Below are 15,401 nucleotides of genomic sequence, written 5' to 3'. Positions count from 1 at the left end.
TTATAGGCATAGTTAAAACACTTATTTTACCATCAATATCTTTGATACGTTAATGACTAATCTAGCTTTGCGCTGCATTAGTATAAAAAATGCTTTGATCGAGGGTAACCAAAAGCTAACTGGCTTGCCCAGGCTAACCGTAATGCCTTTGGGCTGTTGTTCGTACGTTGTGCCCCACAAACAAATCGCTTGTATATGTTAATGCCACTTTCATCATTTCCAACCAATCGAGTAACTTCCTTACCTCTTGTAAAATCAAACGTTTTGGTCTGAGCCACATTAGCTACTTTAGCTAGGCTGCCATGATGTCTGGGGTTGATTAAATATTGGTAGCGAGTCTACTGACAATCAAGAGATTCCTTTTGAATAATTTTCAAAATGGGGAATTATAAAGCTCAGATTTAAGGTAAGGCAGAAATATTTTTTGTGAACCATTGTCAAGCATGTTGTCAGTTTCCACGAGGTTTTACAAGGAACAGCTCCTTTAGAAAACACAAAATACACAACAGCTGTTTAACTACAGTACTTAAACCCATGCTTAGTTGACCGGAGTCCCCCAGAGGTCTATACTAGTCCCCACTACACCAAATCTTTAGGCTGAAATTATGAGTCGCACAAAATCAAAACGCAATACGTATTACAAAAAAAAGCTTGTATCTACTACTTTAGCAGAATGTTCATGTGTTTCATTTCAGTTTTTCAGTTTCAGTTTATTTTTTCTCTATGTGACTGGGTTTTGGTAGTGAAACACGGCAATTGATTCGAAATAATAATTTCTATCATTTTGGCCACAAGTTATTAATTTGACTTGGTGGCTGAAGTGGGCAGTATTTAATTTATTTAGACGGGACGATGCACATTAATGAGCATTCAATACACAAACATTAATTCAGTCAGCTGAACATGATCTCATGTAAACATGCTGGGTTTAGCCAGAAGCTAATTTCCATCCGCAGTCCCCACATAAAAAAACACTACGATACCAACATAACAAATAACAAACTTGTGTACCATGTGTGACGTGTGTGTGTGTGTGTGTGTGTGTGTCTTGTTGCTCCGCAGCTCCCCTGGAAGTCTCTAGCCAGCGTGGTCCAGTTCTACTACATGTGGAAGACCACTGACCGCTACATCCAACAGGTAGACTACACAGTCAATACACTACAACAGTAGTCCTCAAACTTTTTCGTGTCAAGTACCCCCAAATTGATATGTATTTGGCCGCGGACCCCCGTCTGAAAAAGTTTTGTGTGATTTTTCAAACCCTTTCAAGATTTTTCTAAAATGTTCTAAAGTAGCAGATGTACAAGCTCGCAGTGCTGCACAAAGTGATGCTCTGTGAGCTTGTATATCTGCTATTTTTGAATTTTGAATAATGTATAAAATATGGATAAAGGGGTTAAAATGATTGTATTTTTTTTTTTTTTTATCCTGGTGACCCCACTTTGAAAACCAATGGACTACACAGTCAATACACTACAATAATATACAGGGCTATAGGCAAATGATGAAAATGTCCCACAAATCTGAAGAAAAAAAAGAATCTTTACTAGATCTTAATGCTAATAAACTTTATAAATATATTTTATTTTTCACATTTTATGAAACGACCATAGATTTTCACCAGCCCAAAGAATTTTGGTGGTTACAACTTCTACAGCTTTTGTCTTTTTGATAAATTGTTTAAATATTTGGTGAGGTCCCAAAATGACTCAGTGTTTGATGCCCACCTCTTTTTGTTTTACAGAAGCGGCTAAAGGCAGCAGAAGCAGACAGCAAGCTGAAACAAGTGTACATCCCCACCTAGTGAGTAATGGTCAGAACTACATCTAGGGCTGGGCGATATGACTTCAAATCAAAATCACCATTATTTCAAACTTTTGCATCGATTATGATTAACAAACGATTATTTAAAATGAAGAATAAAATAGCCGATCTACAAGCGTTGTGAGCTTGTACATCTGCTATTTTCGAATTTGCATGTCAAGTGGTGAATCAGACGATTATAAAAATGTTTTTTTTTTTTCGTGTTGATTCATTGATATATAAGAAGAAAAAAAAGATATTTAAAAAATAAACCCTGCTTCTTGATAATTCGATTACCCTACATGAGCATGATTACGTCAGTTATTGGTTCTAAATATCGGTTTTGATATATTTTCGGTTAATTGCCCAGCCCTAACTACAGCATTGAGTACCTCCCTAAATTGAACTGCTGTTAAAAAAATAAATCTCCCCTCCCCCCCAGCACCAAACCCAACCCTAATCAGATCATGGCACCCGGTAGCAAGCCTGGCATGAACGGGGCTGCGGCAGGCTTCCAGAAAGGCCTCAGCTGCGAGAGCTGCCACAGTAAGTAATATGCTTCTTTGTTGTGGGACAGTTGGCCATTATCTGTTTGCTTTTTGGCCGTCGGTTTGCATGTCATGTGTTAAGAGGCCACTAACCTCCTGTTTTCCCTGTGTGGACCCTAGCGGCACAGTCTCCTCAGTGGTATGCCTGGGGCCCTCCCAACATGCAGTGCAGACTGTGCGCCTCCTGCTGGATATACTGGAAGAAGTATGGAGGCCTGAAGACCCCCACGCAGCTAGAGGGCGCCGCTAGAGCTGGCTCTGTATGTGTGATTCTTTATAACTGTCTTGCACACATTCCAAGGTTATGTAAAGAAGGATAGGACGTATACGTCACTTTGTTGGTGCAGCAATTCCAGCTGGCAGATTCATCTCAAACTGGAGCCGAACGTGCGCTGGAATGCATTGAAGTCAATGAGAGCCGGGTGGACAAGCGCATGAATAAACAGTATTTCTGAATCATTGTGATTCAGAAATACTTATTGTCAAATAATCCGTTCAGAAAAAGAAAAGACGTATCTATCAGACATTGTTCCTGTTGTCTTGTTTTTCTATGTGTACACTATATATTTTTTTTATTGAGGTATCTAAAAAGCACAGAGGACTTTTCTGACAGTATGGACAGTCCGTCAGCTAATTCTCGCGATGCTGACTCATACTGCCCAGATCGATCAAAAATATTTTTTATTCACATGCTTGTCCAGCCGCCTCTCATTGACTTCCATCGAACTTCTGCCTCCAGTTTGCATCAATGGCACATGCCAGGCGTAGAACCGTGATACATTCTACCTAGGGCATTAACGAATAGTGATTTATGGTATTCGAATTATTCGACCCAAAAGTATTCGAATAGTCGATTATTCGGTTTGATTATAAAAAATTAAAAAAAAATTAAAAGTTTTTTTATTTTTTATTTTTTTTTCAATTACATTGATGACTCGACTCAAGGAATGCGAGTTGACGTCACACCAGAGCTCACAGCTGCGTGTCTGCTCTAGAAAAGCCACTAAAAAAAAGAAATTTTTTTTTTTTCGAATAGTCGAATAGTGGTTTGATAGTCGAATAGTCGGTTTGATATTCGAATATTCGAATATTCGACTATTCTGTGAATGCCCTAATTCTACCGATCGACAAATTGCAAAATCAGTTGTTTAGAGCATTTTGCGAGCATTTCAAGCTTTTATGTAGCCTGTCATTGATGAGGACATTTTCCAATACGGTTTACTTTGCAGGGGCATCATGCGGCGTAAAGCAGTCTTACAAAATGCCCTTTTAAATCAAAACACTGTCTTTTTTTTGTCCAGGAGGCGGGCCCACGTGGCCATATGTCGAGGCAGGAGACCCAGGGCTTGTCTCCGTTCACGCGCAACGAGGGCCGCGCCAAGCTGCTGGCCAAGAACCGGCAGACCTTCATCTTGCAGACCACCAAGCTGACCCGCATCGCCCGCCGCGTGTGTGAGGACATCCTACAGCCGCGGCGCGCTGCCCGGCGGCCGTACGCCTCCATCAACGCCAACGCAGTCAAGGCTGAGTGTGAGTACACCTCGTCACTCACCTGGAAAACGCATTCCTATTCTGCATGTAAAATCTGTGGTAAATTCGTAGACTAAAACTATGACAAAATGTGTTCGTCGACTACCTTTTTCCACTGACGAAAACTAAATGAAAGCGAAATAAAAACTAAGCTATGATGACAAACGAAAAATATATGTATTGAAATTTTCGTCAACAAATAAAAACTAGTGGACAAGAGATCCATTAGAACTAAGACAAGTCAATTTATGCTCTGCTGTGCTATGTGCTCCGAAAATAGCTGATCTACAAGCTCAAACACTTTTTATTCAAAAGACTGACTAAAACTAAATAAAATGTTGCTGTAAAAATGTGCACTTGTTTTATATGACCACTCACTCACTTAAAGGAGAGATCCGGACATTTTAAGTGTTATCTTTGATGTGTCGCTTATCACTCACCATCCTTGAAAGGGACGTTGAGTTATTTCAGAGAGTCCCGTGTGGTAATTTTTTCGACCCCCCTCCGCGCGTGCATAAGTGAAATTCGTCTATTATAACCGATGCAAAGTAATTTTTTTCTCTACTACTACTCATTGTAGAGTCTCATGATACTCAAACATGCACTGAAAGTTCCTGAGAGGCTAACGCTAATGCCGAACGAACTAACACTGTTTGCTTATTTCTCTCCCTGGCAACACCGACTTGCCAGGTTCTGGGAGAGAAACAAGCAACCAGCGTTAGCTCGTTCGGCATTAGCGTTAGCCTCTCAGGAACTTTCAGTGCATGTTTGAGTATCATGAGACTCTACAATGAGTAGTAGTAGAGAAAAAAATAACTTTGCATCGGTTATAATAGACGAATTTCACTTATGCACGCGCTCCCATTATGCCAACGGAGGGGGTCGAAAAAATGACGACACGGGACTCTCTGAAATAACTCAACGTCCCTTTCAAGGATGGTGAGTGATAAGCGACACATCAAAGATAACACTTAAAATGTCCGGATCTCTCCTTTAAGTTGTCCTGACCCCCGACAATGTTTTATTATAACCAAGGTATTTTATTGTGCTCTGTTTGAACATTTTCTTCTACATTCCTCCACCTCAGGTATAATCAGGCTGCCTAAAGCCACTAAGGCTCCTATGAAGAACAAGGTGATCCCTCGGCCATCACTGGCCACCATAGTGAAGAATCTAGGTAAGAATGAGCAGCCAACACCATGGCTTGCACAGTTAATGAGATGTGTTGGTAACACTTAACTTAAAGGTCAGGTCTATACTGCATTATAATCACATTAATAATGCATTAAAATGCACTAATAAGGCTTCATAACACAAGTTATACATTTTTATAATTATGCATAACAACTTATAACAAGTTTCATGAAATATTATACGTGCTGGTCATAATGCATTATAAGTTCAGCGGAACAGCACATTATGACTAACTTAAGTCAGTTATAAAGTGTCATAAAGACACTTTATAACTAAGTTATATGGTAGACATAATGTGCTGTTCCGCTTAACTCATAATGTGCTTATAATACTTCATAAACCTTGCTAGAAGTTATGCATAATAATAATGATTTATAACGAGCGTTATGAAGCCTTATAAGTGTATAAGTAAGTATATATAATGCATCATAGACCCGACCTTAAGTGAAGCGATGTGTCTTCTTATAATGCCTCCTACTAATACACTTGTGACATTCAAATACATCTTCAAGTGTTATGGGATTTTGACTGATCGTTTCCCTTCCAGCCATCTCGGCCCCTCTGAAGCTGAAGGCCCCACGGGGAGCCCCCACACCCATCAATCGTAACCAGGCCAACCAGCCTCGCAGTGGGCCCGGCCTGCTGGGGAAGAGGCCCTTTGACAACAACGTTAGTACTCCGGTAGGCCAGCGGTTCTCAAACTTTTTTTCATGTCAAGGACTCCCAAATTGATGTGTATTATGCCGCCGACCCCCATCTGAAAATGTTTTTTTTGCCAGGGACCCCCTGAAGAGAAGATTTGTGTAAAAAAAATAATCAGTACTTTCAAGATTTAAGAAAAAAAAAAGTAGAAAAATATCAGATGTACAAGCTCGCAGCGTGGCACGAAGTGACGTGCTGTGAGCTTGTATATCTGCAAATTTTTTAATAGCCAACGTATAAAATATGGATAAAGTGGTTAAAATTATTGTGATGCTGCTGTATTAACACATTTTGCCGGGGACCCCCTGGATCCCCCACATGGACCCCTGGGGGTCACTGTATCCCACTTTTGAGAACAACTGCACTAGGCACCAAATTACCTGTTCAATGCGAAAGCAACACATGAGCACTGAGTGTGCATTCTCAGTGCACATATACACTGTATGTACCATTATGTGTAGACGCATGCTCTGGTTTGGAAATGACGCCTCTCTCTTAACCCATTAATACCTGGAACGCATCTGTGTCACTTTTAGATTTCTTTAGGCTATTCAAAAATAGCAGATATACAAGCTCATAGCGCGGCACCGAGTGCCGCGCTACGAGCTTGTAGATCTGCTATTTTTGAAAAATCGTGATTTTTATTTTTTTACATTTTTTTCCGAAAAACTGTTAGGATTTAGAAAATGTTTAGAAGCGGCCTCAGGTCTTAATGGGTTAATGGAGTTTCTCACCATCTCATTTGCTCACAGGCCGCCGGGGTCCCTTTCTCGGCCAATGGTAGGCCATTCTCGTCGGGCTTGAGGACCACCTCGCAGACGGTCATCAAGCGTCAGAAAGTCAACCAGGGAGACGCGCCCAACCCCGTGGTGTTTGTGGCTACAAAAGACACCAGGTAAACAAAGACTTTTTATAACCTCAGCCAAGCAGGTAATGGTTTCACTGTGTCTGTCTTGTTTGTTATTAGTATATCTTGAGCAGTTCAGAGTGTATTTGCACAAAACCTGGTAGGAAGCTTGGTCCTGGGCCAAGAAAGAACGCCTTAACTTTACGCGCATCTTATTGGCCAAAAGGAGGCGTGCTAGTGGACTGTGGATTTTCACATACCGTAGGTCAGTGTAGAGAAGCAGGAAACCGAGGACAAACCTGCGAGAAAAGACGGTAGTCGGATTTGAACCCGAGTCCTCTTGCTCACAAGGAGCATAATATACACTGTACACTAACTAACTGAGCCACCAGGCACCCCAAAATGCACACAATTTCCAAACAGATTAACATAGCACCACAATGCTTTGAAAAAAGGGTTTATCATAGGCCCAGGAAGAACTCCTCATGATAATATTGGCCAAAAGGGAACGTGGAGCCAGAAGCACCACAACATCTTATAAACTGACCCCTTGGTTTGGGATCTGTGCTCTACTGAGCACATTATAGTATGTAATGCACTTTTTGTTTAAACAAACAAAACAAAACAAAAACTCTCCAAACTTACCTCTAAGAGAAATATCTGAGCTATGATTTATGAAGCATCAAGATTAACCTAGACCACACATCTTTTATTATAATTTTTATTACTGTTTTCATCAGGATGGGGGACAATTATTTTAACACTTGGAAGTGGCACACCTAGAGGCTGCCCCTTTCAACAGAGCAGAACATGACAAACATCTATGTAAGCATTCAAAACAAGTGTTACTATTTACATTGTGGTGAAAACCGGGACAATTGTGTAGTGAATGTTGAAAACCGGCAAATGTTTTGTGTTGAGAGAAATTTGTCGGGACTCAGGGGGCACCCGGCTTGAACCTGGGACAATCCCGGCCAAACCTGATGCAGGGTGGCATTCTAAGACATTTTTGAGCAAATCTTTTTTTCACGTCTGACGTTCCCGTCTTGTCTCCCAACCAGGGCTCTGAGGAAACACTTAACCCAGTCAGAGATGCGGCGAGCAGCCAGGAAACCTCACCTCCCGGTCCGCATCAAGTTGCCCCCGCCCCCCAGAGTCCTGGCCATGCCCCTGCTGCCCTCCAGCACCAGCGAACCCATCGTCCTGGAGGACTGAGCGAGGACAGGCCGCACCAGAAAAGGGTCTCAATAGGACATGGGGGAGGCGGAGTTCTTGTGTGGGATTGGGGGGTGGGTGAGAGGGTGGGGGGTGGGGGGCACTGTGCTCAGGCCATCACTTACTAGGCTGCACAGCATGCCATACAAGTAGTCTTTCTTTTCTCTCTCCCCCCCACCCCCTCTCTGTTTTTTTTTTTGCTTTTCTGTTACTCCCCCCCCCCCCCCCCCCCCCCTGAAGGTTGACATGCCCAACACACACACATACAGGCTCTTGGATGAGTGTACATTTCCATGACATTGAATAAAAATGCCACTTGTAGACATATGAACATGCCTCAACTCTTTCTAATACATACACACACACACACACACACACACACTCTCTCAAACTTTGGGCTTTGTAGTATTTTATTCTGGTTCCCTTAATTATTTTGCTCCCCCTTTTTTTTTAATGGCGGATATTTTTAATTGTGTAATTTAATTCAAGATATTTCTCATCCTGAAACAATGGTGATAAAGCACACTTTATTCCTCCCCCCTTACAGTTCTGTCTTTATTTGTTGTAAATATTAGCAACATTCATGACGCCTATTTGTAGAGAACGGGGGGAGGTGGGGCGGCTGTAAATGGGAGAGTGATATGGGAGAGCTCAATCAGGCATCGAGACTATTTTTTAGCATGTTTATTTATATGGCAAGACCTAGGCCCTGATGAACCTGTCTTGAATTGTAACATCGGTCTTCAAGGTCATACATTATGCCTAATTTATGCTCTGTCGTACGACTGTGTCACGCGCTGAAAATAGCCGATATACAAGCTCACAGCACGTCACGTACGCGATGTGAGCTTGTATGTGGGCTATTTTTTTTTTGGCATGACACTGTTGTGCGACAAGGCATAAATCAAGCTTTAGTATGAGCCATCCATCAGGCATTTACGTCTTCACTTTAGCATTTGGGGGTCTTTACCTCGCCTGTGCTCCCAAATTGACACTCATGCAATGACGTGTCCCTCTTTGAGCCCGTCATGCCCAGCAGGGAGAAGGGTTGATAACGGCAGCAGACCTCCTTATTAACTCTGTCACCCCCTACAGCCCTGACACCCCCCCCCCCTCCCCTCACCAGAAGTGGGTGTCACAGTAGTGTTCGTCTAACTCTGTTTACTAGTCGATTGTTGTCGCAATCAAGCCGAGTCCCGTCTCTCTATCTCTTCCTTTTCACGATTGTCACGCTTTTTCTCGCCATTTTAGCCCATTAGGAGAGAGAAACCTTCTGGATCCTTCTCTGTGGGGGGAGGGGGGGGGGGCTACGCCTGATGTTTAAAAGATGGGGTTTCTGACTACAGTTTGAATGCAACGGCTTTGAATTATTGACCATATTCACACGGTGGCCATTTTGTTCTTACTTCATACTCGGGGTGAGTATAAAGTGATCGACAAATGGCCGTTGTGTGAATATGGTCAATTGAGAAGAGAGCAGCTGTGGAGTTCTATATGTTGACTGGGTAGGAAGTATCCTCATGTGTAGGTTTGAAGGAAATTCAAACGAATGAGGTAAACCCTGATCTAACTGACGTACAGAATGAATACAGTCTGCTCTGTTTCATGACAGAAGTGAAGGAATCCAAATCAAGCCATAATGTAGAGGTTTTAAAACTCCACTCATCTTTACCTGCGAGGCGACGCTAGATTCTTCTGACTTTAGGCCACAACATTAATGACAATGTACTGGTTGGCTTCTGGTATGAATGAAACTGGCAAAATGTCACTGGCCTGTTGACAGATTATGTTAATACCGCAGCAATATATAATGTCTGGCACATTTGCAGAAGTCATGTTTCTGATTGTGTTGAGTATGATTATGATGTGAAAGGAATCTCCAGTTGCGTCTCAACTTATGGGTTGATTTGGTTTGATTCTTTATACTTTCCTCCCCTTTGTATTGTTATGAAAGGGTGAGCACATAAAATCAGTGCTTAATTGGATTATTATAATTCCTCAGTTGCCCTGAGGCAAGGTGAGTTGTCACAGCCAGTAAAGGGTCACCTGGTGGATTTATATGCAAGTTTGGTCCCAATGTGGGCTTTTGTAATGTTTCTTAAAACAATAAATTGAAGTGTTAAATTCGTAGCAAATAATGATCAGAGAAAAAATGGCCTATTGGAAACTTCAGTGTTTTTTTTCTTTTTTTTTCTTTTTTATAAAATCTAAATTGTGTAATTACTGCTCCATTGTGGAGAGGGTTAAAATAACTGTACTTGTGAAACGTTGATCTCCATAGGATGCATTTGGGATGGGGAGGGCTTGTTCATTTGACCCGTGGGATAGAATCAAAGGGCAAGGGATTAGAATTTTGTATGTCGGAGAGAGAAACGCTACAATTAAAACTTTTTTTCTCAACTGTTTTTTATTCCAATGTCTCTGTATCCTTTAATGTATCTTGATAAGAAAAGAAATAAAGATTTTTTTTCTTTGTTGTCTCACTTGGACTACCTGTTTATTCCCCCCCACCCCTCCCCTCTATGCAAGGTGATGATTTGTGAATTCCACATTCAGATTTGTATTGAAGTTATAGCCCCTTGAGATGCAGCATCTCATTTTCGAGGCGGTCAGGTCCCATAAAAATATGAACAACAGACATGGATACATACAATAGACATATACAGATACATTCATACACAGATGGCTTGCTCACCCACTCCCAACCACCACACCATCAGCTGTTAAGCAACAGAGAAAGAAGGGTAGTAGTTCAAATAAATCTGTGGATATATTCCTACGAGTAAAGTCAATGTTGAAGCATAAACAAGTTATATCAAGATGTGAATATAGGGAAGTCATGAAGCGACAGAAGGACGCAATGGATCTAAGAGATAGAGGGAGATCATTCCAATCAGATGGTGCTTTGTAGCAGAATGACCTTCGTCCAACTTATTTAAAGATGTGTGGGACAACAAAGTAAGGATAATGCAGGTCACATGGTGATGACTGATGAGATTGTGTGTATTTGGTCTATACCAGGGGTTTTCAACCGGTGGTCCGCGGAGGTATTGCAGGTGGTCCCTGGCCCAAAAAATAAAATAAAAACATTAAAAGCTGTTTTGTTTTTTTTACTTTTAATGACTTACAGGAGTTCTTACTGTATGGTGTGTGTGTGTGTGTGTGTGTGTGTGATATGAAATGTGAGCTTACCATAATCACAGTACTCCTTAATCATATTCAAACAAATGAATAGATATTATATTGATATTATAGCTATTTTCTCCAGCTCCCTGTGGTGCATGAACCCCCCACCACTATTGTGTGGGGTGGGTCTATGATGAACCCACCACGCACAATAGTGGTGGTCCCCAGGTTGCTCTTAGTCAGGATGGTGGTCCCTGGGTCAAAATCAGTTGAAAACCCCTGGTCTATACAATTGAGGTATTTAAGCAGATGCTCTTATCCATAGCCATATCCTTATAAGCAAAGTAAATCAGTCTAAATATAGTGTGAAAGGTGTCACTACCACATGAGCTCTAGTCTAGTCTAAACCTCTTCTCATAATCCCAAATGTATCTCAAATGGAAATATACAAATCGTTTTGGAGGCTGTAAATAAGACTACATAAATAATTTGTTTATTCACATTCAGTGGGATTATTCCTTTTAACAGACAGCATTTAATTAAATTGTTTTAAGTGTGATGTTTACTTCTGGCTGAGGTGTGAATTAACACTTTAGTTGATCTGGCCTATGATCCCAGGCCTCTTTAACACATCCTCATCCAGGATGTGTATTGGGTCTGTAGCTAATTGAAATGATTAAATCCTAATTACATTTTAATAAAGACACCGCCTATTGGTACAGAAATCAAACTTAAATTGACTTGTTAACATCCAGCGTTGCCATGTCCTCTTATTATAAGCGACCTTGGGCTTATTTTTCTGTAAAGTTGCAAATATTGGTAGTTGCGGGTTGCGTTTTTTTGGGCATGTTTCTTACTTTGGGCTTGCTTTCTAAAAGTTAAAAACAGTGGTTCTCAAACATTTTCTTGTCAAATTAATGTACTTGTCCACGGACCCCCCCGCCCCAATCTAAATGTTTTGTGACCCCTGTACCAGATTAGTATTAAAATGTTTCAGTTTTTTCCAAGATTTTTTCCAAAATAGCAGATATACAATCTCACAACGCATCGCGGCGTGTTATGAGCTTGTAGATTGGCTATTTTCAAATATACAACGCTCATGTGGCCTTGGATCATCACAGTCGCTTCTTTTGGGCTTGTTTTCATAGACCTAGTTGCTTATTTCTCTCGCAATATCTGGCAACACTGTTTGTTAACAATGTGCTGCCTTTACTTGGACGTGATTGGCTTATTGGAATGTCCGTCTACTCCACAGCGTTTAAATGCAAGGCGGCAGGTGCCATGTTTTCACAGTTCTCAGTTAGCTTCTGACTCTCTATCAAAGCAGGTGTGTTTGGGACCACGATGCCAGCATAATAATACACATTGATTTTATTTTACACATTTTGATTCCTTCTAATTTCAACGTTGCTTGAGGCTCTGGAGGTGTGTGTGTGATCAGCCTTACACAGCATTTTGTCTGCGACTATTACATACTTTTCCAGTCATGCTTGAGGTAAGTGAGAAAGATGCTGACTTTTTTTGTTATTTTTTTAAGTTGGCCATATTTACCTATATGCCTAAACTCCTAAAATGAATTATTAACAAACAACCATTACTAATTCGCTATTCTGCAGTGGTGGAAAAGTTACTCTTCTTTTACTTAAGTAACAGTATCAATACTGCAATATAGAAATACTCTGTTACAAGTAGAAGTCAGGAATTCTAAATTTGCTTGTGTAAAAGTACATGAGTGTTCTCATTAAAATATACTGAAGTAAAAGTACTAATTTTGCAAAGTGTCCCATTTCACAACCAAATGTCTAGAAATGCTTTGAAAATAGCTTAAATATGCTTAGGGCTTTAGTGAATTAACTGAAGTTTTCAAATTGTAGTGGAGTAAGAGTATTGGAAATACTATAAAGTAAAAGTACCTCAAAATTGTACTTAAGTACAGAACTTGTGTAAATGTAGTTGGTTTACACCACTGCTGTTCTGCAGGATCTTCAGTTATGCCAGACTTGAAATCAGATCAAGACATGTTCAGGTGACATTGAATTAAGTCAGTGGTTCTCAATGTTCAGGTGACATTGAATTAAGTCAGTGGTTCTCAAACTATTTTTTATTTCAAGCCAAAGGGTCCATTTGGAACCCCCCCCCCCCACAAGGAACCCTGACCACTGAATTAATTGACTCTAATCTGGTCTGTGTCTGATCTGTTCATGTGATACTGATGTTTTGTTTTTGCATAGTAGGCTAATGAATAGAATCAGTCAAATTGATTGCTTATGAAGACAGGCAGGCTATTCTGTTCTAATTGATTGAGTTGATTAGCACATTGTGTAGGCCTACATTTGTGTTTGTAGCAAGTAAAGGGATAAGACTGCATTAGAAAAGGCGTATGATGTCTCAAACATTTGCGCACATTGACATGTTACAGCCTTTGTTTGGTATACTATATAGCCTGTGAGTGTTTGGTGGCCTTTGATAATGCTGTCGTGTGACCTTTCATACCTTAGCTTTTGCTGAAATGATGCCACTGAGTAAAACTTAAGCCAAGTCTAGTGTCCTGCTAGGAGTTGTTCCATTCATTTAATTTGTCTGAAGCCATTGACTTTGTCTGAGATATTGGATAAGCAGAATATCAATCTAAAGTTGTGGCTCTTCATGTAGTCAGATTTAAATGGGTCAGATTTTGCTAGGGTGTCAACTAAATAATTGGTTGATCAATAGTCATAAGTACTAGGAATTTGACTATTAGTTGGAATTTTATATAGACAGGTACCTAAAAAAAAAAAAAAAGGTACCTAAAATCTCTGTCCACACAATGACAAAAGGAACCAACAAATAAAAACAAGACATAGACCCGAATCCTCAGTTTGAGAACTGCACATTTAATGTTTTCACTCTGGCAATAAGCATATAGAATTAAAGAATAATTAAAGGGTTCTATATCTAGAGTGAGTTGGTGCTATTTTTCATTCAGCTTTTTGACAAGATTGAGTTGATTAGTAGTTTAAGACCCAATTGACAAATTATTGGTGGATAACCCTGTATTTTGCTTACAAAGTCATGTTTACCAAGCTTTCCTGTTGTGACCTTCTCAGACCAGCAGTGATGATCTGTTCCTGCCAACCTATCAAGAGGAGATGGTGGACAAACTGCTGTCCGGTGAGACCTCAGATGGAGATGTTGGACTCGGTCTTTCTCTCTCAGAGGGCCTGCTGCCTCTCATAGAGCCTTCCAGACTCATCCCTTGGGTCTGCTCCACCCGCTACAAAACAGAGTTGTGCACCACCTACGCATCAACAGGCCTCTGTACGTATGCCGAGCGCTGCCAGTTTGCCCACGGCCTGCACGAGCTCCACGTGCCCTTCTGCCACCCCAAGTACAAGACGGAGCTGTGCCACAGCTACCACGCAGTGGGCACCTGTGCCTATGGCTCCCGCTGCCTGTTCGTCCACAGCCCTGCGGAGCAGCGGCCTGCCCGCCGCCGTCCAAGAAACATCCCCTCCCGTGACTTTGGGGTTGGCTGTAGCCTGGAGGCACCTGAAAGCAGTGAGAAGTCTCCATCCACGCCTGGATCACCGGCCAAGGAGAGGAAGCTTCGCGGAGCCCTGTGCCGCACCTTCACCGCCTTCGGTTTCTGCGTCTACGGCACCCGCTGCCGCTTCCAACACTGCCTCCCCAGCAAGTTCAACAGCACTGACCTCAGCCAGAGTCCACGAGAAGCCCTTTCTCCTCTGAGCAGCATAGCCGTGTCACAAAGTAATATGCTTGGTGTGCCTTCTTCCCCGTTCTCCCCCACCTCCCCCACCTGGTCCTTCACCTCCTCCTCTCCACCCTCTCCTACGGACTCGCCCCTCAACACCCCGCCTGTGCAACCCATGGCCCACAATGCCTTCACCTTCTCCAGTCAGCACCTGAATGATCTGCTGCTGCCCTTGGCCCTACAACTCAAGCGGCTGGAGAGCAGTCAGGCCATGGCAGCCAGCACTCTACGTATCTGGGAAAATAGATCAGTGTAGCCTTACCGGGGAATAAATGTTTGGTTCTTCATGCGTGCAGTGGTCTCTTCTCTAAATGTAGAACCGGATTTCCAGAAGTGGCATACTATACCCGTTTCCTGTTCAGTTTCCCATTTATTTAATATTGAAAATGAACCAGAAATGGGTATGCCACCTTCTGGAAGCCTGAGACTACAGTTATGCGAATAGTCTATTGCTTCTATTTCCCTTCAAACTCTTGCTGCTGCTTTTCCTGCTTGAGGAAATATTTATCAAATAATGAGCCACTTAATGTAAGCATGAGGGTTTTTTACGTGTTTTTTATTTTTATTTGAGTATATATACAGTAAGCACTCTATTTTATTGTTTTTTTTTATAGTTTTATATTTTTATGCTTTAATCTTCAGATGGCATATACGGCAGGCAGTAAAGCAATAACGTTCAGATGTG

General features: G+C 41.5%; 2 protein-coding genes across 4 annotated transcripts in view; both read left to right on the top strand.

The window, feature by feature from the left end:
* mta2 (metastasis associated 1 family, member 2) overlaps positions 1–10,322 on the top strand; it is a 38,690-nt gene extending 28,368 nt beyond the window's left edge. Inside the window, exons 10-19 of one of the 3 annotated variants that reach the window (XM_080451244.1) lie at positions 1,063–1,137; positions 1,745–1,803; positions 2,246–2,349; positions 2,472–2,611; positions 3,653–3,881; positions 4,969–5,058; positions 5,623–5,756; positions 6,530–6,672; positions 7,365–7,449; positions 7,686–7,822. In XM_080451244.1, the coding sequence (XP_080307370.1) occupies positions 1,063–1,137; positions 1,745–1,803; positions 2,246–2,349; positions 2,472–2,611; positions 3,653–3,881; positions 4,969–5,058; positions 5,623–5,756; positions 6,530–6,672; positions 7,365–7,407 (1,017 nt within the window). In that variant the 3' untranslated portion in view covers positions 7,408–7,449; positions 7,686–7,822. Of the gene's footprint in view, positions 1–1,062; positions 1,138–1,744; positions 1,804–2,245; positions 2,350–2,471; positions 2,612–3,652; positions 3,882–4,968; positions 5,059–5,622; positions 5,757–6,529; positions 6,673–7,364; positions 7,450–7,685 lie in introns of all 3 variants that reach the window. The other 2 variants (XM_080451243.1, XM_080451242.1) reach the window with 2 other exon arrangements.
* A 2,129-nt stretch (positions 10,323–12,451) lies between these two features.
* Positions 12,452–14,972, top strand: LOC308101492 (uncharacterized protein; the record flags this gene model as incomplete). Its single annotated transcript, XM_080450911.1, has 2 exons — positions 12,452–12,460; positions 14,052–14,972. The coding sequence occupies 2 exons, from the start codon at positions 12,452–12,454 to the stop codon at positions 14,970–14,972; spliced, it is 930 nt and encodes a 309-aa protein (XP_080307037.1).
* Positions 14,973–15,401: the final 429 nt, after the last annotated feature.

Source organism: Gymnoscopelus braueri, assembly GCF_963280865.1.
Source record: "Gymnoscopelus braueri genome assembly, chromosome: 15".
NCBI lineage: Eukaryota > Metazoa > Chordata > Actinopteri > Myctophiformes > Myctophidae > Gymnoscopelus > Gymnoscopelus braueri.
The sequence above is the reverse complement of the archived record's forward strand: the minus strand, read 5'-3'. Positions and strand labels throughout refer to the sequence as shown.